Source organism: Eutrigla gurnardus, assembly GCF_963514095.1.
Source record: "Eutrigla gurnardus genome assembly, chromosome: 1".
Taxonomy (NCBI): domain Eukaryota; kingdom Metazoa; phylum Chordata; class Actinopteri; order Perciformes; family Triglidae; genus Eutrigla; species Eutrigla gurnardus.
In genome coordinates this window covers 26965363-26989037 of record NC_139915.1, presented here as the reverse complement: position 1 = coordinate 26989037, position 23675 = coordinate 26965363, and the positions used below count along the sequence as shown (strand labels likewise).

At 46.0% G+C, this 23675-nt stretch overlaps 1 protein-coding gene across 4 annotated transcripts; it reads right to left on the bottom strand.

The window, feature by feature from the left end:
- Positions 1-2672: 2672 nt before the first annotated feature.
- sema6d (semaphorin 6D) lies at positions 2673-22628 on the bottom strand. Of its 4 annotated transcripts, XM_084018392.1 has the most exons (20): positions 22474-22628; positions 15989-16163; positions 15322-15433; positions 14155-14215; positions 13894-13956; positions 13699-13800; positions 13421-13511; positions 13062-13181; positions 12652-12740; positions 11619-11836; positions 11380-11511; positions 10635-10790; positions 10128-10301; positions 9647-9787; positions 9368-9445; positions 9188-9246; positions 8580-8636; positions 7883-8065; positions 6671-6912; positions 2673-6571 (listed from the first exon to the last, which is right to left on the bottom strand). In XM_084018392.1, the coding sequence occupies exons 2-20, from the start codon at positions 16113-16115 to the stop codon at positions 5447-5449; spliced, it is 3330 nt and encodes a 1109-aa protein (XP_083874518.1). In that variant the 5' UTR covers positions 16116-16163; positions 22474-22628; the 3' UTR covers positions 2673-5446. The 4 variants fall into 4 exon arrangements, with proteins under 4 accessions (XP_083874518.1, XP_083874520.1, XP_083874519.1 ...); XM_084018394.1 differs by lacking the exon at positions 7883-8065; XM_084018393.1 differs by lacking the exon at positions 8580-8636.
- Positions 22629-23675: the final 1047 nt, after the last annotated feature.

Sequence of the window (23675 nt, the reverse complement as noted above, 5' to 3'; positions counted from 1 at the left end):
GCCTAGATCTTTTTCCTCACCGTCTCCTTTCGTGGTGTCAAGGCTCTTGATTGTAGCGCTTGGCTTAGAGTCGGTGAGGGAGAACCGGGAAAAGTCCCTGTACTGTATGAGCTTTCTCTCTCATTAAGCTGTTTTTGTTTTTGTTTCACAAACTAAATGTCTGAGCCTGTTCATAGAGGCCTCTAGTCCCTTCCTGCCTGCACTTTCATTCCTCATCTTTCAACAGTCCTGCTCTCTTCTCTTGATTTTTGCTTGTCTGCCTTTTTAAGTAACGTTTCATAGCAGTGAGTGCCATTAACCAACTGTCAATGTGAGGGTACTTGGCAAAAGGATTAGACTTTGATGGCTTTTCCTGACTGTAAATGCCGCACAGCAAAAGCCCACTGCAAAACTTTTTTCCCCCCAATCCAACTCAATTTCGACTTCTTCCCTGTCATTTAATTCCGCTTTCAAATGAAGCATTACCCGGACACTCTGTCAGATTTTAATGCATCAGAGAAGGGAGAGAGCACATGTACTCGCTAAAGCCCCACAAAGAAACCCTCAAAGCACCTTTCCATGGCCGAGGCTTGTAAATGTAATTGCAGGTTTCACCTCCAGGCTTTTAAGCAGAGAGGACAGGAAGGAATACAGATGGATGATTTTCAGTCTAATCACCGTCCTTAAATTTCTAAAGAGATGCAGCAGAGAAAACGGAGCAGAAAGCAGAGAAATGGACCAAATCATTCTCTCTGTGTAGTATTTGCTGTGTGTGTGTGTGTGTGTGTGTGTGTGTGTGTGTGTGTGTGTGTGCGTGTGTGCGTGTGTGTTTCTGGATTTCGTGCGAGTATTGCAAATTCAAAGCACATTTTAATCTGCTCTTTCAATTTAAGCAATTTACTTTCATCTTCTTGCATCTAGTTGAGTGACCTTGCTGTGTTCCATTTACACTAAAAAGAGATGGGATTTTGTTTTTTTCAGCATCTGCTTCCTCGGTCCCTTGTGAAGGGACCGAAAAGACACACACACACACACACGTCTGTATGACAACAAACGCACACTTTTTTGTCCGGGAACAGTCAGTGCTAGTAATGAGGCTAAGTGTGGCCAGGCGGACGGACAAGTGAATGAAATGGCTACAGAATCACTGGATGTGTTTGATTTGCCTCCACTAATTCAAAGAGACCATCTGATAAATTGAGAGGATGGGATGTACATCAGAATAGCAAGAGGCGCCTCTTTGTTGTTCCCCATTCCCAACCAAATCACACCCCAACCCCCGTTAGAACACCCAGGGGGGAGAATGTTTCCCTTGTGTGTGTGTGTGTGTGTGTGTGAGTGTGTGAGTGTGTGAGTGTGTGTGTGTGTGTGTGAGTGAGAGAGAGAGAGTTTGGGTTGCTAGGAGGTGCGAGTTTTCAGGAGGTCCTGCTGAAAGCAAATGAAGGAGCACTTGTGTCAACATTCTGACGGCAGCGATGAGCCACAAAGCCTCCCAGCCAAACAGCCAACGGGCTGCATAACCTCCCTGCAGAAAAGCAGGAGGCACGCTCTCAGAGCCCGCCTGTTCTTCTTCTTTGTGTGCAGATCAGTGAGATGAAAACCCCCCTTTTTCACTCTCGATATTTGACTTGTTTTCTGCGGTTGTTGACTTAAGCCTCTGCAGGAAGTTAACATTTAAAACGATGATTGTGAATGATGACCAAACGTTTGGTCATTTTTGCTGTATTTGACTGTAAACGGGGAAGAAGGAGTACAGGAAATGTGGGCGGGGGGGGGGGCATGCAACAAAGATTTGCGGCCGGATTCAAACTGGGCACGTTGCTGTTCCGTGGTACAGTATGAAGACCGCTCAGCCATCTTGACATCCAGTTTTTGTGATTTGGAAATCTATTATGTTTCGACACTAAATGTTTTTTTTGCGATGCATTTTTTTCTGCACCTTTCTGTCTTTGTGTGAAATGTACAAGAATGGCTCTCGGAAGATCAGCGCTACATGTGCATGTTCATGTTTTTGTGACAGGGAAGTGAGTGGTCACTTCATTCTACGGGCAATTTGATTATTCTCCATACAGCAAATTGGAAACACATGAAAAGGGAGTCTCCTTCATCCAACCGCCGCTCCTTTTATTCTTTGTTGTCGTCCGTTAATCTCATCAAAAGATTATCTGTGCGTAACATCATGCCTTGGATGTTCATGCTGCATGCATCTAAGTGTACGCATGTGCTAGTGTGTGAGCATTCTTCCACACCTCATTGGTGACTCAGATCTTATGCCTCGAGCAGTCGTTAGTCCAGATGTTTGATGTCCAAAGGAACATACTACTTTGGAAACTTTCCCACACGCTATCTGGTGTGGTTGACTCTGCGCTGGCCCCAAACTTCAAAACAACCCAGCTCCAAAAATAGTCCATAAGCTCTTAATCATTCTGCAGACTCTCCGTGTCTCTAAAAGTAACCCCACAGAACTCAGCTAGGACACATACGGCGGGGTATATACCCACCCAGGTCATGCTGTCAGGACCGAAGGCATCTCACGGCTCTTAGGCTGACTTCACAAGGCACTAAGCATCTGATTGATAATTCTTTGCTGCTCTCCGTCATGCTCTCTCACACCAGAAAACACATGACATAACATAAGTAGCCCAACCAGGCTAGATTCCATGTCCTCGACATAAAAAAACAAACAACCCAGGTCACTCTTTCTGTGCCATAATGTTTTATTTCAACTATACATGCCGTGTTAAAAAAAAAGTCAACAAAAAATATCATGAAACCAAGACCATCATTATTATTTACACATTCACAGTACAACTTTACAACATATCTACACGCTGCAATACTCTGGAGATCATATATACAGCTGGCCTGGCATCGCCATGTTGCACAGTATTTAAATCAAAAATTACATGACAAAAAATTCGGTTCATCTGCACAGACACTGAGCTCAGACTGAAATATAAAGGCTTCAATTTAGATTGCAACAGAAAGACCCAGTTCATATTGCAATGTACAAGGCAGTTGAGCATTGTATGTCGAGTGTATGTGTGTGATGTCGAGTGTGCATGTGTCGAGTAGAAAAAAAGCGCCCAGACACTGGTTAGATGACAGGCAGAAAGTCTTTACATACAATCATCACTTGTAAACAAAATGTGGCTTTGGGCTAAACAGGCAACTGACACTTGGATAGGATTACAGATGTCACCCAAATAATGTACTCAAGAGAAATGATCCCTCAGTCGTCACTACTGGCCTATAGAAACAATTCCCGTCGCTGCAATGAATTCTGCGGGACCACCGGCTTTCACGTGAACACTGTGTTAATACGTTGGCTGCGGGCAGGATGCGCAGCGTTGAGCCCACTGCTCCGCGGTGCGAGATCGAACCACCCGACATCCCACCGTCAAGAAAATACATTCACTGCATGGCACCGCTATGTGGCGGATTAACACCATTCTTTTCAACACCGGCAGTAAAGGAGAAAAATTGATTGATACCCCAAATAAATGTTTTTGACCGTCCTGACTTTTTTTTTTCTTTTTGTAAGACTAGCATTCACAAGTGGAATGTCTGTCAGTCAATTTCTTTTCCACTTTTCCAACACATCCTGCTAATATTCTAATTGCTTGTATAAAAACTTGTTTATATAGTATAAGACAATAACATACAGAGGACCAATTGACATTGCCAATATTATATACTGTAGAAGTTCATTTTGTGAATAAGGCACACAATGCACAGATTCAGGTTCACTTGCCTAAAAATATTTATACTCCTTATTTATAGTATTTAAGTATATACAGGATCTTGTCATTCCCAGCATGACTCATTTGGACACATTGGTAAATTGTTGTGTTGATTGTACACTGGCCACTCACGGGGAAGCTGCACAGGGAACATTGGCTGCAGAACCAGCACGACAGATGAAGGAGGTGTTACATCCATGTATTGTTCTAGGGTCAGTTTAATATACCTTTTTTTTAATAGGATTAATGTTGGAGGAAAATTCTAGTCTTCTATTAGGGGACACACAAGTTTAATGGAACAGAACAGAAGTGCCCTGAAATGTACATATGTTCATATACATGGGCTAAACCATTGGTGTTGCTTTAGTTTTATATGGTAAACTATTTAAATAACACAGTAAAACAATGTAAAGGCAAATAATTTTGTTCAATATTCATTTGTAGAATGAGATGAGAAATGTATGTTTTTTTTTTCTTAATACCATTGCTACATAAAGAAAGAAGTCTCATGAACCGCCAGTATAATTCCTACAAAGGGGCAGTGGAGGTTAGGGGAGGTTTCAGTCCTGGAGGGATGCATTTCCCCCCCATGTATCAGTTTGAACTGTTTGTCTGGTTGCTGAAAACTGTACTTATTGGCCTCCGTCTGCAATGAAATACACACATACACACACTCACGCGCAAGCAGATGTTCACACCCATATAAGGGCTATCCCAGTCTGGTAGAGGAAAAAATATGTCCAAGAAAAATGCCTATGTCTGAAACCAATAGCAGCATATACTAAGTAAAATGTCCCAGTGAGTTACAGAGTCCCTGTCCCAGTATACACCCAGCATGACCAACATCACCTCATCCTCACCGAATTACCAAAAACACTATAGAATGACACAAACATATGGGTTGGACTCGGTTCAGATGGGTTCAAACTAGACCAAAGAAGAGATAATAATATTGAAATGAGAGACGGTAACTTAGACGGGTCTTAAGGTGCATCCTCTGGTGGCCACTATTGATAAACAAGTGTGAAGGCCGAATAAAGTTTACTGCCTTTACACACAAATCTGCTTTCCAATCAACCAACACACACACGCGCACACACACACAAATTCATTTGCACTGTTTTTCTCTGGTTGCTTGCTGCTTGATTCAGCTGTTTCTGGTCATATGTATCTTATGCAACACACACACAATGTGAATTTTCTCTCCTCGGCCCCCAGCCATCTTACTAACAAAGGCATGGCCTACCTCGCCTCTTTGTTCAGTTCACATTAGTGGGAAGACAGTGCTCAAGGGCAGTGACAAATGAGACCCATTCTTCAAGTATTCCACGGTTTTTAAACCGGCACCGTGCGTGCAGACACTGTAGTGGCCCCAGCTGGTGTCCTAAACCTCGTACCTAATATGGGGACGGGAGACAACCAAGCCCAGATACAACGGGGAGCAGTAGATTAACCACTGTTCATATGCTGTGGCTACCGTGACAAGGAGGGAGATGGAGATGTAGGGAGCGAAAAAGCCCCAAGGAGTATCTTTGGCCACATGTGATTTTTCCCTTTTTTAGTGTGAGTGAATGTGCATATCATTTAAAGGGGGAACACACCTCAATTTGATACACAAACACACACATGAGGGCCTACCCCATCCGTAGCCCCCCCAAGCCCTCAGGGCTCAAAGCTCTACTACAGTCAAGGCCGAGAGCTCACTCAGAAGTGTCCATGCTCTTTTAATAACTGTACTTATTGACCACTCGCATCTGTGGAGTCTGTGGAGAAAACCCATTGGGTTTAGGGGGCACATCTGGCTTTAGCGATGGGGTCCGTTTAAGCCCTGTGCGAGGGAGTGAGCCATACCCACTGTAGCTGCCCTGTCGGGGTACAGACGATGGGTGGGCTGAGTGCATTCCTGGCCCCATCATTCCGCCTTGGGAGTCAAGTCTGGAGGGGGGTGTTGGGGGCATGTAACCCCCTCTGTTCATACTGTGTTGGCGAGACACAGACACCCCCATGGTTACCCCATTTGGTGAGGTGGATAAGGAGTGCCTGTGAGAGGCACTCCGGTGGAGTTGGTAGGCCCCTCTTTGCCTCTCCAGGGTGCCCCCCATGCTCAGGCTACCCGTTGGTGTTGTGGGACTGCTGGGCATGGGCACATCAACCCTCTTGGTGGGGCTGTGCCTCGGCAGGGAGGAGGAGGGAGAGTACAGGGAAGCCTCACGACTGGGCACCTTGGGTGGTAATTCAGTCAGTTCCTCCATGGGCTCCAGTGTAAGATGTTGTCTTGGGCGAGGCCCTGATCCCTCTTGAAGAATGCCCTTGGGGTTGGCCACTGAGTCATTAAGGTGTTTTAAAAGGTCATTTAGGGTATTTCTGGCATCCACAGACCTTTTCTGGTCTTTTCTACCTCCCTTAGGATCTGGGTTCTTCGACTTCCTTTCAGACGAATGTGGCAGTGTATCATCTCCCATTTCCTGGTTAGAGTGATCGTGTGTAGCATTGGGCAAGACGACCGCACTGGGGATGTGGGAGTGTCCCAAGGCGAGGTGAGGGTGGTTGGCGCTCGGAGGAGCAGGAGAAGAAAGAAGGAACTGAGGACTCTTGGCTGCTGAGTTGGACTCCTTACGAGGCCCACTGGCCTTTCCATGAGCCCTCTCCCACTGGTTTTTGATGGGCTGCAGACTTTTCTGCTGAAGCACAGGGGTGGACTCAGGTGTAGGCAGGGCAGCCAGTTCAGGGGGCTGACAGCCATCCCGCAGGATCATGGTCTTGGTGTCTCCATTAGGTGAATTCAGGTCTTTGCCGTTGCTCAGCAGATTGGTGTACAGCTTGGGAGAATCAATGTCGGTCTGGTACTCCTAAAAAATAAAAAACAATAAAAAAAGGAACATTAGACACCGTTCAACACAAACACAAAAGACTTTGATGTAGCATTGGAGCCGGTTTTATGGCTGTACCTTCACAGGGCTGTCGAAGAGGCCGTTGAGCTTGACAAAGCTGCCAGTGGAGTCGGAGCAGGACGGTGCCGACTCTGCATCCTTGTGGACATGTCTTGGCTTACGGAGGAATGAGTCTCGGTAGCAGAAAACAATCAGACCAGCCAGGAGGGCACCCATGAGGAAAGCAGCAAACACGCAGGTGATGAGGATGTTCATGTGGACCATCTGGTTGGTCTCACCTGCTTGGTTATCCCACACACCTACAAAACATTGACGCATTGGTAAACTTCCTGGCAAACAGAACGAGTGCTTGGTGAAGCATCCTTCCCCACTCAACAGCAGACATGTGCATTTTGTGTGAGAACACAACCGTGCATGAATTTCTGATTTTACACAAGCTAGTCAGTCAACTATAACCACATACAGAGTGACATATTCCGTTTCATCTTGATCCAGATGAAGAAGAAATATGGTGAAAATTGACAGAAGCTGTTAGGTACCCACGTTCCATTTCACCATCTATAAGAAGCGGTTCTATGTTAGTTCAGAAGGGAAGTCTTAAAGTGTTGCTTTGATCCACGTTGCACTAGTGTTTTTTGTCATGCGTTTATCCGGCACCAGAGGGTTAGGAGTTTTCACGCAAGAGATCAACCAGCAGGAAGTCCGTCAGACGAAAGAGTAGCGGTACTTGAGCTCTACTGGAAGTTTGTTAGTGACCACAGACATTGAAAGAGTTAGTCATCCACGGTGCAGCCACAGTAGTGATGTGGCAAAGCAGGCCCAGTCAATGATCTATCAGCCGGGGTAAACTATTACTAGAGCTAGAGTTAATAAGATCTATACTGGCAGAGACGGAAGCTAAATAAAAACAAAAGATTTTGAGAAACAGTGAGTGTTAGGTTTGATTATTAGAAAACTAGGAATAAATCATTTAAAAGAAAGAAAGAACATTTGAAAATAACAATATGAATGAAAGAAAACAATACTAACATAAAAAATATGTGTGTAGCAGCATAAATTATGTATGGAAATGTCTACTTAAAAAAGAAAATAGTCTAAATTACAATCTGCCATTTGATCTAATGGAAATGCTAAATAGCTGCCAGTGTGTATTTGCATGTGTGTGTTTGCCTATATGTGGATTCATTTGTGTGCGACTTAGTGAGAGTTGTTGGCAGCTATCAGATCAGGCTCATTGCAGCATGTTGGCTGCCTCCCTGTGGGCCTTACCCTCTTGGCCCCCTGGGATAGAGTCTAAAGAATGGGAGGTGGCTGGGTCATCCTGCTGCACAAAGCCAGAGCCGTAGAGCTCTGGACCAGACCCAGAGCTGGGGCTCTGAGTGGGTATGAGTACTGGGGGGTGAATGGCCCCACTGGGGAGGACAGTGACTGGCGCTGATGAAAAGTCCATGTCTGTGGTGACAAACAAATTGTTACCAAACTGTGCAGACGTGGGTAAAGCATACGGTTATCATCCCGGTTAGTAGGCATGGGCATTGGGTAATTTTTAAGGTTAGCATTGGACACAATAGTGAATAATCCTTATTACAGTTCACATTCACAGAACAATGAATGCACATTTTTGTTTTTAGACAATTTGGAAGGGGGAAACGGGAGAGGATACTAGAGGTTTCAAGGAGGGGTTGGTACACAACAGTAAGGATGCCAAGGGATGGTGGGGCATGCAAGTGTGAGGACGGATCAGAACAGGAAGTGATGAGCAGAAAAGGAGGAAGTGAATCTGTGCTGAGACTGAGCACTGATGTCGTCTATGAATCTGCTGTTTGTGACGATGGAGATGAAGCAGGTGATTAGCATTCAGGAGGTGTTCAGTAAGAAAAAGATGAATGCGGCAGTGGTGGAAAGACAGGGGTTGGAGATGCCGAACTCAAGGAAAGTAACCATTTGAGTAAAAGATCAAACTAACCAGAGGTAGGGTCGCCAAATGATTTGTAATCTGGCGCTGATGTACTGCCCAAAAACACTAAAAGAATTAAAAGGACAAGACATCAGTATAAAGGAATTCAGAAGTAAAAACTTAAAAGTCCTAAGAGACACCAAGAGTGCAGTTTATTTGGTTCAATAATACAGATGTAAAGCGCCCGCTAGCAGTGGCCTTTTCTCACTGGAGGCCCTCTGGTTCTGATCAATACTGAGGTTCAGCCAGGGTCATGTTTAGTTGGTACAAACCAAGGGACAGGGTTTTTTTTTTCTCAACTAAAAATCTGATAAATCTTAAGATATACCTCTACCCTTTTGCACCGACTGAACATGACCCTCAATTGTACATGTCCATGTTTCCGCCTCGAAGGTGGCATACGTTACAGGTGGCCATGTACTGTATGCAGATGTGTGTGTTAATACTGCACATAGACTTAATGTAGGGGCAAAGTTACTGGAGTGGTTACTGATGTGAGTGTGCAGGCTCATGGTGTGTGTGTGTATGTGTAAATGTTGGTTTTTGCGTACATGTGTGTGTCAGTATCTGGGTGTGTGTTTATATGTGTCGGCATGCCATCGAGATGACATTCGTACCGTGGCAGTCTCCAAGGTGAGCAGTGTTTCCAAATTCAACGTCTTGCTCGTATCCACTCCTGAAAAGAGAGTGACGAAGACACAGAGATATAAATCAAAGAGTTGCAAGAATTCTTTGTCTTGTTTTTTCTCATCTATAATAGTTTATCACTTTGTATCACAGCTGAGGCTTGAACTCACAAAACACCAGGCTGTATCCTCTCACAGGCCCCCTGGGGCATCCAGCCACAGTAGGGATCCCTTGATGCGATGCAGGACCTGGAGACACACACACCATGAGAACGTCGGGTTTAATCTTTCTGGGAAGTGTACTATGATCATTTATGATTGGGTTGAACATTAACCAAAAACTGTTCCCCATTTTATGGCATTTACTGAAACACAAAACAATAAAGTCACAAACCTATGACCTACCGTTCGAATGTTAATCCCCTACGTGTGCAGTAGCGTGTCACTTACTTGTGGCAGGAAGAATGCCTTTCACAGCGACTCAGAGGAATACGGATGACACAGCTCGAAAAGGCGACGTACAGGCTGTGGGCGTCTTTGTCCACGTGCAGCGAGAGGACACGCTTGTCGTCCTCGTGGTTAGACAGGCACCTGGGGAGGGAAGACAGAAACACGATCAGAGGTCTATCAGATAGCTCTGTCTACTGTTTCAGTCTCCGTAGAGTTAAACACTTGTTAGGCGGAGAAGCAGTATAAGCTTTCTCTCACAGTTTAACAGGATTTTAACCTCTGAACACACAACACTGGGGATGTTCGCGTCCACACAAAAGAAATCCGACACATACTGTGCATGCACAGAAAGCAGACGGACGCGGCCATCTGTGCCAGGATGCTTCACTTTAAGAGTTGCTGACTCCTCGGTTAGAAGGTGAGGAGGGAAAAAAAGAGAGGGGAGGCAAAAAAGAGAGTAAAAAAGTGTGTGTATTCCTACTTGGCCTTGTTGAAGACATCTATCTCCTCCAGAAGCAGGCTGTCATTCAGAGACACAGAGGAGGTCTTGGCCAAAACCTTGAGGACAACCCCTGACTCGGCCCCGATGAACACCACCGTGTAGTTCTTGTGAGGTCCTGCTTCATTGTCCACAGCCAGCGCTGTCAGTCTGTACCTACACACACACACACACACACAGCAGAGAAGCATGTGTTACTCACAGCAGGGGTTATCCCGCTCCAAACAGGAGAAGCCATTTTGAATACAAACATTGGGCTCTTGCACAGTAGCACACGGTAGATTAAAGGATGTCAATATTGATATCTGCAGGTGTGACAAAACTAGAACCTCAGTACTGATCTGAAGGCATCTGTAGCATTAAATATTGAAAAACTGCATCAGATGCGTGGTCAGATTTCTAAGTCTCTTTCTTTGATTATATTGTAATATAATATTGTCTATTTTAAACAGGAAAATCTGCTTGTGATAAGACAGGTTCTGGGTTTACCTGACGCGAGTCTTGGTGAACCACGGCTCATCCCCAATAGAAGGCACAGCTGTGTCCATGAGGGGGTGGGACTTGATGAACTGCAGGGTGTCGTCCGGGAACTCGATGGAGCTCTTAAAGGACGCAGCTGGACCATGACCTGCACAACACCCGGGCCTAGGATGGAGGGTGCACAAGAACAGAGGGCAAAAGGTCAAAGATCAGCCTATACGATCACACACCAGGGAGTAATAATAGCATGTATTGAAATGGATCAAAAGTGCAACGGGGAGGTTGGGGGGAGAGGAGCAGGTGCTTATTAGGATCTCAAAAGGGCCTCGGCTGGAAACAAAAAATATACATATGCATGGTTATCCTCCATTAATGATTTACGGGGGTAATGAGGTGCTTTGTGGACTTTGTGTTTTGGACACAGGGCAAGGCTACAAATATACGTGCTGACTGTAAACAGGTTAAATATGCAATGCGTCTAATTATACCAAATTAATAATTTAATCATCAGCAGATGGTGATTCTGTGTGTGCTGGGTCAAAGCTAATAACTTGCCCCCTTACAAGTGAAAAAGATTTGATGTCATTGGGTTTAACCTGGACAAAGAGGTTTAGAAAATGGGGCTGGGGGGGTGGTGTCAGGTGGTAAACAGGTAAACCTTCTGCTCAAGGAAAGCCTTGTTTAATGTTTGCTTTTTTGCTTTTTTCCTTGAATGCTTTAGAAGGTTTTTTTTGGGAATGTTCTTTTTCCATACCGAGGTTTGGGCAGCTTCTCCTCTGGAAATGGAGTCCACACAGAGTCGGGAGTCTTCTGCTCTTTGAACCGGCCCCAGAATACTTTCTCTATGTCGGCCATGGAGAAGGCACACACCGCTGACCCCGGGATACTGTGGGGAAAAATAAATCCATCCATGAAACATCCATGCATGCCTCCTAAACCTCCGTTTTCCATCCTTATTGGTCGCTTCAACATCTAACAGTAGCCGCGGCTCACCTGTTCATCTGTGTGGTGAACACGCCCACCACTGAGGGGACGCCGTTGATGTCGATGATGTCAGTGATGGACTGCAGCACATCGAAGTAGAAGAAGGACTCCCCCGGCACTGAGCAGTTCAGCCTGGCCTTCACAAAAGACGTCCAGTGCTTCTCCAGCACCCGCTGTGACCCGCCGACGTCATTCTTACAGATCCGGGCCACGCGAGAATACACAACCTGCGAGGAGACGGGGTTTAAGAGAGGCGGGTGGAAGCGGAAGGCAGCTGAGGGAACGTCACTAAAAAACACTTCAACGTGCTGAATAATGCATCTCTCTCCATCCTGTAGCATCTCGGGACAGACGACTTAACGCACACTCTTTTACTTTGTGTGTAGAGATTGTTCACACTGACGGGAGCAAACGTTTAAATAAAGAACACGTCCGATGGCCTCGCCCGGCCCGACGCAGCACCGTTGCCATAGTGTGTTTGATTGCGCTTGTTATCAAGGCAATAGAGTATATAAATGAAGTGTGTGAAGCAGTTGGCTTTGACAGTTTTTAATTATTTACCAGTGCAAACCTCCATCAGAGGCCAGGTGTCACACAAGCATTAGTAGGGTTGAAATATTCATTGGCTGGCGGTTGATGGCGGGTCGATGGCGGATGTCGGCTTCCTGCAGCTCGGCCAGACCCGCTCAGGATGAGGCATGGGCAAAGAGATCTGAAGTTGGCCCCGAGCAGAGAGCATCCTAATGCCCTCTGCATGTGTCGCCGGTGAGAAGCGGGCACAGAGCGCACACAAATCCTCTCACTGTGTAATGGTTTTACATTAGTAGAGCATTCCCAGCAAACACTGGCTGTTGAAATTTCTCATGTATTCTAATGCGATGTGCTGTCATCGCCTGAATGGGCCCTATTACCACCGGGGCCATTTGTGGCAGAAACGCCATGCACCGAGGGAGGTGTAAGCCTTTTCCGGTGGATAAAGGCCTGCACACCGTATCCGCGTGGAATATGTAATGCATTCTAAACGGCAGGTGCACTGTCTTACCTTTCCCAGATTGCTGTGCTCCACTGCGATCTCTCGGTAGAAAAAGTACACATAATTCCCATACTCCGCTGCGTGCAGGAAATGAGGTTCTGAGGGGAGAAGACAGAAGCAGAGACTTGAAGGGTATTTCTGCACCGTCACCACCACTGTGCATGTTGAATATTTCAGGGATTTGTACAAGGCTGTATATGACTGGGGGTGACCTAGATTTCCTGGGAGGGAACAGGCCATATCTCCATGGAGCTTGGCAAGGCAGGAGAGCGCTCTTTCACTCCAAAAAAACAAACAGCCACATACATGCAAACACCATGCAACGGCACCGGGGGCCTTTAGTTTGGCTGGCAGCAAGACGTGGGTTTCTCCAGGAAAGTAAAGGGAAGGATGAGAGTGATAAAGAGGCAATCGCTTACCTTTCAGCCACTTGGAGTCATATTTGATGGTCCTCAGGGCTGATCCATCACCCATACTGCGATAGATGACAGCATCACTGGCCTGGAAGTCGGCTACGGTTGCCGAATACAGCTTCCCCTCTAAAGAGAAGGAAAAAATGGAGCGTACAGTCACCAACAACAAGGGTAATCAGCTCTTCAATGCTGCGCTATTTCTTGTCTTTTAAAAGAGCTTGATTATCTGCGTTGTTATAGCTCCAGGCACCGTTTTGCTGTGGCAAAAGACACCGGGGTGATAATGAGAGCATAAGTAGGAACCCATTAGTTTTCCTTCGGCAAGACTAACTATGAGCGTGGGCGTGTGTGTGTTTGACCTTTACCAGCGAAAAGGGCAACGTTGGTTTGCTTGGAGTCGAATGGGCATCGTGCCAGTCCATTGATCTCCTCGCCATCAAATTCGAGGTTATCCAGCTGAAGGGGGAACACAACAATCACCCACGCGTTAAAAAAACATTTTGTCAAGGGACAGGAAGACGAGCAAACACACCGGCAACGCACGTGAACCGGTCAAACAAGTCACATTTAGTTAACGAGAAATTCAAATAAGGGCCGTGTTACTCAGATTGCTTCGAGCGGCCTCGGCAGCTGCATATCTCACCCTGTAGTATCTGCACATGGGGTTGAAGCCGTTGGTGCCGCAGATGAACACCAGGTCGTCGTTTCTGGGAACCAGCACTTTGATGAAGTTGTGGCACTCGTCCTGAAAACAAGACACGGGACGGCGGGTTTAGAGGCGCAAGATTTAGTGGCAAGCAAAAGGTGAGAGGTGATTATTTTTTGTTTTTATACGTACGCGGTGCTTTCCCTTGACGGCACACGTGTCTCTGTCCGCTTGGCCCGAACGCCATGTTAGTTTCTGTGAAAACCAACATTGGAGCATTAGACACATGCATGGCACAGTAAAAACACACACACACACACACACACACACACAGTCGTCTCTTTTCCACTCGTTTTACAACCTGTCCGGTTTCAGATGAATGGCTGTATTTTTTCTATGGAGCCATTTTTAGTGTTTGTGGACTGAGAGAGCAGCTTGTGGTGGGAATCTTACCCGGTAAGGAATGATCTCATTCCTGTAGGATTCTCTCAGACTGACCAGGTACACTTGATCTCTGTGGACAGACGGCAGACACAACACCCAGCTCAGCAACACAGCTAAACAAAGAATGCAACTCGTTTTTCTGTTTTGAAAATAAAACATTTTGTTCAATAGAAGCATATCAAATTCTGTTTAAAAATGAATTCAGGTCTCGGTTTAAAAATCCCATTTCCAACACATCTATGTGGCTTTAGTAATTTCTTTGTTTGGCATTCTTGGAGGGACTCTTGTGCATAATCAGCAGCTCATCTGCATTGTATCTGCATTACGAGAATATTCTTTTCTGCGCGGTACTTGTCATTAGAGGATCTCATTTACTGTGAACTATCTTTTTCAGCCTCTTCTCACGGTTGGAAATACATAACTTTCTTTGTTCGCAGTAATCTAAAATCCAAGGGAAATGGGTTTTAAACAATTTAACTGGGTAGTTTTCTGTCAAAACCTGGAAAATATTGACATTGAAATGTCTGTTTTATGTGAACAACAAACAGGGCGTTGGAGAGTAGATGAATAGCGGATGGTTTTCATGCAAAGGCTTGTTGAAAACCTGAATAACCCCTCTGCTGCATCATTTCACATGAGAAACGCTTATTGTGTTGATTATACGTTGGTTCTAAAAAATGTAATAAAACAATGGGGGAACAAAATGTTATCAACCCACAGAGAGCAACACTTTACCTCAATTTTAGTGGAAACATATGAATACCCCAAACTGGCATAAAGGAAGATCGACCTGACAACAGCGATGCATGGTGCTGGGGATTGTGGGGGGGCTGCGGAGGTGGGAGTTTTATACTGTAGATGCCGAGCTGATTTCCTGATACGCTATTTGTGCTGGCGGTCGGATTAATCCCAGCGCCCATAAATAACCCAAAAAAGACATGTAAAGATGCCAAGAAATCCCTGACAGAGCGTCAAGCCGGCATGATAGACGCCTTTCCTGGATCAATACTGTCCATATACATCAAATGCAGGTCTAGAAGCCACAGATCCAATAACAGTAAGAGCTTTCCCCCCCCTTTAACGCCGCTGTTTACCTGCCAAAGAATGACTGAGTATATTAGTGAGGGGGGGATGTGTGAAAGAGAGAGATGGTGCGTATGTGTGTGTTGCTTTTACCTGCCAGCGATGAACAGAGTGTCCTGTATCTTGGTCATCAGCTGAAAGTCGAGGCGATGCTGTGACTCGTTGCCAGAGGGCCTGCCTCTGAACACAGGGTACCTCCGCGCAACTGTGAGGAAACACACACACACACACCGTTAACGGGGGGGAACTTGTGGTAGAAGCAAACACCTTTGCACATAAAAAAACCACACTCGCCATGTAACTCTACTGCACTGATTAAAAGGAAATACACTGTGTGTGTGTGTGTGTGTGCTTTCTGCAAATCCTGCAGTTAAGGTAATGGTACAGTACAAAGATCTGCAGCGTCTTCTGTATAATTATATCTATGTGTGTCATTGTGTTTTTGTTTGCACGTTGGATAATGGCTGCCTACGTCAGCACATCTCTCCCTCCTTCCAGTACATCACGGAGATGAAAATGGGATCCACTTAATGGTACAACTGCCCATCGAGCAGATTGATGTTATTACTATGAATATGGCATGCTAGTGTCTTGAACTGCTGACACGACTAGAAAGAAGGAGGCCGCCGGTGTTTTTCTTTTATTCCCCACGTGACCGGAGTGAGTAAAAAAATGCACATTAAGTGTTAACTTTCTTTTTTCCAATTGTAATCTCATCCCCCCCCCCCCCTCCTCTGCTCGTTCTCGCTGGTGTACTCACAGTGTGCGTCAACGACGTCGAGGGGCACGGTGTCCTCGGGGAAGCTGACTGCGAGGAGAGTGCGTGAGGCTGTCAGCAGCAGCAGCAGCAGCAGCTCACTGAGCAGAAGCACAGCTCTCTGGCCCATGGCTGCTCACAGACGACACTTCCTGTTTCACTCTGGTGGAGATGTTACCTGGAAACACACACAGAACGCATGCTTTGGTTGCTTGATGTGTTTCATGTTTATATTTAGCGCTCGACAATTAAACAATGGAGGGAAGAAACAAAAGAATTCCCGCAGTGAATTTTTCCTTTTTCTCGACGATCCCCGCGACGCGACGTACAAACATAAGGCACACACGCAGCCCTTCTTGTGCTGATTGATGACTGAACTCTCAGTGGCAGTGCTTGGCATTTCCCCTCCACCTCTCGCTGCATCTGCTGTCTGAGGGAAGGTCAGCCAAGTGACCGGTGGGGTGTCTCCGTGTGTGTTGGATGCGGCGGAAGTCCACTCCGTTAGAAGCGTAGCGGGCCTGCTGTCTCTGTGCATCTGTGCCCCGATTGGTTTGTACTGGGCCAGGCTCAACACTAATCAGCACATTGCAACTTAATCACCATCACTAGTGTAGCGTCTGGTCTGACCTTAGCTGACTTCTATTAGCGCTCCGTTGGCTGTTATCGCACTAGCCCTTCTCCGTGGGGCGGGTGTGCTTTATTGCAGGGATTCACTCATTTTGTCGGAGGGAGGATCAACGCATAGACGCCTGTTCTGATATAGTAGTATTTTTTTTGTTGTTGTCGTGGATAATAGTTTGTAGACATGATACGCCAGCAACTACATTGGTAATAATTCATTGTGGGAGTGGAAGGAGTTTAGTGTGTATGTTAGTGCACGGAGGAGTGCTTTAGAGACAGACTGTGTCTGTGCATATTAATGATCGGTGTACATTCAAATATTTATAAGGCAAACAAATTATTCATGCAGGCAAAGCCTGAACGGATATAAACAATTTACCGGGAGACGTCACACAGGCAGAGGGATGGATTAGCTGGGCGCACACTGGGATACACACACACACACACACACACACACACACACGCGGCTGCACATACATAATCACTCCTTCAAATGGTGTAATGCAAAGACTGATGCATGTGCATGCACACACACACTGACACACACACACACACAGTATTGACTCATTTTTCAATTAGCCCCAAAGCACACCTGCTCCAGTGCTGTCAGTGGGCCTTGCCTGCCAAGCCATTAGTGCTTTGATTGATCCACACAGGAAGTATGACAGTACAGCAGCCAGAAAAGGGGCCGTCTATGGACTTTACCATATCACTGAGGCCATGTGAGTATTTAGTAATCCACACAATCTGGTGACTTTCATCTTGTTAAAAGGCTGGGGAGTGTTTGAACGTTTTTTTTTTTAATCTTTCAAAAAACCTTTAAAGTTTAAAACACAAAATTAAACTAATACACGCGGCCGTCAAGTAGAAAATGAGGCGTTAATAATATAATACACAAACGGGCTACCCTTCATTAAAGCCTGATATAATGCACACACCGCCTGTCCCAGGAACTAATACTTAGTCTAAATATTTCCTGTACGATGATGTGTCACTAAAAATAATGCAAGCAGAGTAATGCCCGCATGTTTTAGTCATCAACGATGTGTAATCATGGCTATTCAGCACTCTGTGGGATACTGAGGTCTTTGAACGAGGAATGTCATTATGACTAAGTAATGCAATGTCTGGACAAGATAGCACTTCATCTCAATTAGTCCACTTAATAGTTAAATTAAAGCTTTGATGCTGTGACATAATAAAAAAAATATATATTGTAAGAGGGCTTCCCTATAAGTGCAAACATCAATGAGGCTGCCGCAGACACTTCTCTGATCTGGATACAAATGAATCTCTGGACACAAGCGATCTGCAGATCTATGCATGCGGACTCACAGATCTATACGGAGGAACTACTGTCAGCAACTTAATCTAAACGAGAAATGATGACACCGCTCCGCAACGGTGGTGTTCCTTAAAAGCGTAGCAGCTTATTTTCTTTTTTTTACTACCTGGTTGAGACGCTCTCACACCAAGAAATGTGCTGTATGAAAACCCAAGCAATAAACTGCTGAGTTTCGAGGAGAAGCCAGGGACAGGAATAGATACCAAACGCACAACAATAGGGAAAAAAAAGAGGAGCTTTGAAAGGTAAATAAACCAACTCCACGGTTCAGTTCTATGGTGCTATCATACATGCTGCAGGCTGTACTTCCAGTCCAAACTTGGCTCGACTGTATTCACAGGTAAATCATTTCCTTGGTTGTCAGAATTTAGAGTCCTGCTCTACATCCTCCCCTCATCGTGAGCACGCACCGCTTTCTCCTGCCGGTCTCCCTTACTAAACAATTCAGGAGAAAAACACTCGGAGAGGTAGAGACCCAGCTCCAATCTCCCATGATTCCTTGCATGGTAATAGCCACACTGTGGAGGCGAAGGCTTTCCTCAGAAACTTTAATGTAAAACAGAAACAGAAGACATCCAGAGGTCAGCGATCTAAAATTACTTCTCAATCTCTAGTGAGCCCAGCGTGTTTTCTATTGACTATTCCTTTGCGCTCTCTGGTTCCTGCCCTCCAGTGTGTGTCTGTGTGTGTGCGAGTGCATACACACATATAGGCCTCAACAAGCCTAAAGATGCTGGGCTTGTCACGCAACGCTGTGCCATTCAGCCATGCCTCTCTCCCTCTCTCTACCTCTGTTATTACAGGCTTTTCGGTGTCCTACAACCACGCACTTTCCCTGCTGATGTTGTTGGCTCGGGCCCACGGTGTTAAACACGGGGAGGGGGAGGTGGGAGGGGGTCTGCTGGATTGCTATTCCTACCGACGGGTGGGTCTGTAGCCCAATTCTGGTAGTTACAGCTGAAGATTTAGTGTCCTGAGCTTAAAATGACAGATTAACACATTCTCCTGTTAGCTGTGCTTTCACTGGCCCATGTCAGCCATAACCCCCCCCCCCCCCCCCCCCCAACACACACTACAACACTGAATCGGTGTGTTTTTGCAGGGAAGTCCTATTGGGAGAAATTGGGGCTAATAAAAGGGAGAGAAACAACAGAGGTGCGTGAGGTTTCGTAGGTTGTGTGCGAGCGCGATGGGTGGATGTAATCCCAGCAGGACAATGGATGATGCTCCAGGCTGCTCGGCTTGTCATCTTGCACCTGTACTGGTCTGTACAGCCCAGGAGATCAGATAGCCCGGGAGTTTGGTGTCAGACATCTCCCTCTTCACACTTAGTGCATGTATGTCTAAATGCGTGCATGCGTCCAAAACCGGATACGTCCAATACCCACGGTTGTGTCGGGCTCCCAACTGCTCTGAGAAAGTAATCAAGATGCAGCCACACGGGGAAGTGAGTCAGCCAGATGATTAGAGCAGCCACCACACAGGCCCAGAAATGATTATTGCTCCTTTTCCCACTTCAGTAATAAACCACTGCCCCCTAATCGCGTGCTATTTACCTAAGGATCACTTCTGGGGGGGCTTGGTTGGACTTGTTGCTTCAGAGATTTGGCAGCAGAAGGGGCTGTGCCACCCTAAACCTCGCTTCCCTCCTTTTCTTCTCCACCTTGGAGAGAGGCGGAGTGAAACAGGAGAAAGGCTGTTCTCAGCAGTAGTTCTGCTATAGTCGAGCACAAAAGGGGGCTGAGCTGCAGGTGTGACCAGGAAACAAAGGGGGCTTTGGGCAAGTCAACACAATGGAGCCCCACCCCCGGTTTGGTGGACCTGTGTTGGGGAGAGCTGTTCTGGGGCTCCTAAAAGGGGGGTTCTGACGGGGACAAAGCCTGCAATATAAACACACCGACTCCAGATGCTTCGCACAGGGTCAAACTTTTATCACTCCAATTTAGCATTGAACGATGTGATTTCCGTGCAGCGGTTTTGGAGGGGGCAACCACAAGCGCACGGTTTTAGAGGGGTTAATGCCGATCGCGGTACGGTTCAATGGCAGTTGTTCCGGGGTCACGGCCGGCTGTAGTGGAGGTTAACGGTGATCGTTCTGGTCGCTGAGTTCCGACCCCGTGGCCAGTGAGGCGAAGTGGGACGCACCAGCCAGCTGTGCTGTCAGCCAACCCCACCGCTGGTTCTGCCGTCTGACCCGGATGGAGCCGGGGGGTTACTCCTGCCAATATCAAGTTTATAGATTCGCTAACTAAGCTTTGGGTTCTCCGAGACAGAGCTGTGACGCTTCAGAGTTTCATTGAACTCTACACATCTGTTTTTATTTCTGGAAAGGGGACTGCACTGCAATATATTTTAACCACAGACAAACTAAAATTAAATATGAGTATACCCTTTTTTGGTCTTTTTTTTTTTTAAAGAATACATTTAGCACACCAGACAACTTCAAAATAAGTCCTGCGGTTGCGATTGTGGTTCATCTCCCTTTGCTAATTTACTTCATTTGGCCAAATCCTTAAATGATGAGACACAACAGAACAATCCCTTCAACTTGTCTAACCTCCTCACACACCTCTCACCCCTCCTTGTGAATCAAAATTAACAATTCTCTTACTCGCCTGTCTCTCTTCCTTAGTCGCTGGTGATTTTTTTGTCAAGTTTTTGCACGGGCATCCTCCGCTCCCCTCCTCTTTTTTTGCGCACACAAATCCACGCAGCGGCTCCAATGCGCGCATTGTGCGGACCGATGCGTAAAGGCATTCAAGTTGTATCCGTGGTGAATCTGTTTCAGAGCCCCCCTTTAGCCCACATGTAGGACTCCACACAAAAGACAACAAAGACGCGGGGGACAGCGGTGGAGTGACAACTGTGATGGGGCTGCGTTTTAACTGCCTGCACGGCACTTAACGCATGCACGGGGCTGGGCTCTCGCGCTGCCTCCAAAAAGGCTTACGAGCGCTTCTCCGATTTATTATCCAATACAACAATACCATAATAAAAATTGTGGGGAAAACATTTAACAGATTAAAAGCATCGCGGAGAGAGGAGTCGAGCTGCCCGTCCTGCTCGTCTTTTATTGTTTAGTATCTGCCATCAAGCTTCGTACAATCATGTGCAGATTACCTTTTTTACTCCCAAGTTTTTTATTTTAACGAAGTCAAAATATGAGAAAACACTTTGATTTATGTCTGGAACTATTTAACACAACTAGAAACAATACACATCCGAGCGGATGAGCTGGAATCGGAGCTTAAATACGGACACTTCCCTGCGTGAGAGATCTGTTAAAGACCCAGGCTGGCGTGGCTCTGATTTTTACTCTCGGTGAATCTATGCGAACATCTCCGTTTGTAAAAAAATTGTTGATATATTTTACTTTGAAATGAAATGTCCTTGTATGAATTGTGTTCGCAAAGTAGCTCTCCGGATAGCAAAGAGACCAGCAGTGATATTGTGTCCTTTATCTAATCCGAGTTCCATCTGAATAAGAGCTTCACCTCCGAGTGCATCCTAGAAATAGATGATCAATAATTCAAATAAATCTTTGAGGACACCTTACCTTGTGTGTCCGAATTCACTCGTGAATGGGGCAATCCGACCGAGTGTCGTACTCCTTCGGTAATCCATTTAAGAGAAAACACCCAGCATGTAATATTCCTCTTATTTTAAGCTCCAGCCGGGCCCCACTTTTTCTCTGTGTTTTTTTTTTTTTTATCCAGTTGCGCGTAAGATTTCAGCTCCGCTCGCCACATATGAGCATTATTTTGGGGGGACTGGCTGCTCGGTCTGCGTCCCCGGGCCCCTGCGCACTGATGACTGATCTTCAAAGCTGTGCCACGACCACGCACCCTCCCTCCCCTCTCCCCCCCCGTGCACAGATACACCAGCCCCCCTTTTCCACTACTATTAACTTTGGAAACCAGAGGGAAAAGACATAAACATTAACGACGCGCTGTCCGTACTACGCTGCGTGCAAATCATTGATTTAATGCCGATTTGGAGATAAAGGAGGGCGTGTGGATATCGCTCGGAATAAAAAAAACAACAAAACTACTAATGTCGATCTACACAAAGCGCGTTTATCCAAACAGCTCACTTAGATTTAGATGCACCAGTGTGATACAAAGATGCGGATATATAACTAAACAGAATCCAGATTTCTGACAGCTTTCGGAGGGTCAGCTGTCGCGCAAACACAGAGTTGACTTCAGATGCTGGTTCACACTCCGCTACGCTGCTTTTATGAGCGCTGGGGAAAGAATCGCTTCCGAGCAGGACAGATAAATATGACGGTCATGAGAGGAATGAATGAATAGTAAATCGGATCGAGGCAGTAAAGTCAAATAGTCCTGACGCTGAACTATTCTCGTCCTGCAACCATCGGTGCAGAGCAGCGTAGCGATGTGGTTAAAAAAAATATGTTTTTCTCTCTCTTTTATCCCAGCAAAGACTTCTGTCTAGTTCCCCACTCGGACTTTCACTGCGTAACAAAGTAACAATCCACGGAGCGGCAAAAGAAACTCACCTCATCTGAAATGCTTAATTTGTATCCTTTTTGTTGTTGCGTTGCTGTAAATCCCAAACCCCCAGAAAAGGAAAAAAAGGGAATATTGTGCGTGTCGCAGTGAATCAACTTCTCCTGGCTGGGAGAAAAACAAACTAACGCACGGCAAATGGTGTAATTCGACCCGTGTTAAGTCAATCCATCCAGGGAGAGAGAGCCGCAGCCTACCAATAAGCAGCGCTCTCGCTCCAGTCCCTCCCCCCACCATCCATCTCTCCTCACTCGGTTTGGGCTTCTCTGCTCGGCTCTGGCTTCCTTCCTTTCTTTCCTAGAGCCCGGAGAGAAAGAAAAAAAAAAAAAAAAAGCGACCCCTCCTCCCCCCCGGTTCTCCTCCTGTGTGACCCCGTATTGCTCCCCCTCCTGTTAAACCCCCATCCCCCAACTCCAAGTCAGCAACAGCGCCTAGTAAAAATCATTTCAGCCGAGTTGTGGCTGCTTAGTAAAACTCAGCTTTAGAAATGTTTTTGGATTTAAGAGCACAGATCTCCTTCCACTCCAGCAAAGAACCATGCAAGCTAATGTGTTTTATTATTATGAGGAAATATGAAAAACAAATAGTGGAGAGCAAAAGTTTTCCACTTATGTCAAACAACGCCCGCAAACTCATACATTATACATTCCAGCAAACTGTTATTGTTAATATAGAAATGCATACCACAAATATATTTTCCAGATAAAACATAGTGTTACATTACTACAAACATTATCGTGCACTAACAAAACAAAACAAGGGCATTATACATGATCGTATTCCTATTTTTTTTTAAGTTTGTGCTACTTCTATTCATACCCATTAGGTGATATACGTAAACATGAGTGTGTCCCGTGTGCATGCGAAGCTGAAGTCGTTGCTGAACGTGTCGGGTCGTTCCAACCGGGCCTGCAGGCCTGGACAATGGAGGCCCATTTGCACCCCATTAGAAAAGCAGGTTAGCAGATGTGTGAGAATCTGTCCCGGGCGAACATCCTCACCCACTCACACACACACACACACACACACACACACACACACACACACACACACACACACACAGACACACACACACACACACACACACACATACACACACACACACACACACACATTTCTGACAGCCCCCATTATGAGCTGAGAAAGTGGGATCTGCATCTCAATACTTGCACAGGAAACACTAGTTTGCACT

Coding starts and splice junctions, on each gene's coding strand:
- sema6d (XM_084018392.1), bottom strand. CDS start 16,115: ATGGGCCAGAGAGCTGTGCTTCTGCTCAGTGAGCTGCTGCTGCTGCTG. Junction 13,512..13,698: donor CCATGTGCAGATACTACAGG/GTGAGATATGCA, acceptor TTCCCCCTTCAG/CTGGATAACCTCGAATTTGA. Junction 9,247..9,367: donor AGGATACAGCCTGGTGTTTT/GTGAGTTCAAGC, acceptor CTCTCTTTTCAG/GAGTGGATACGAGCAAGACG.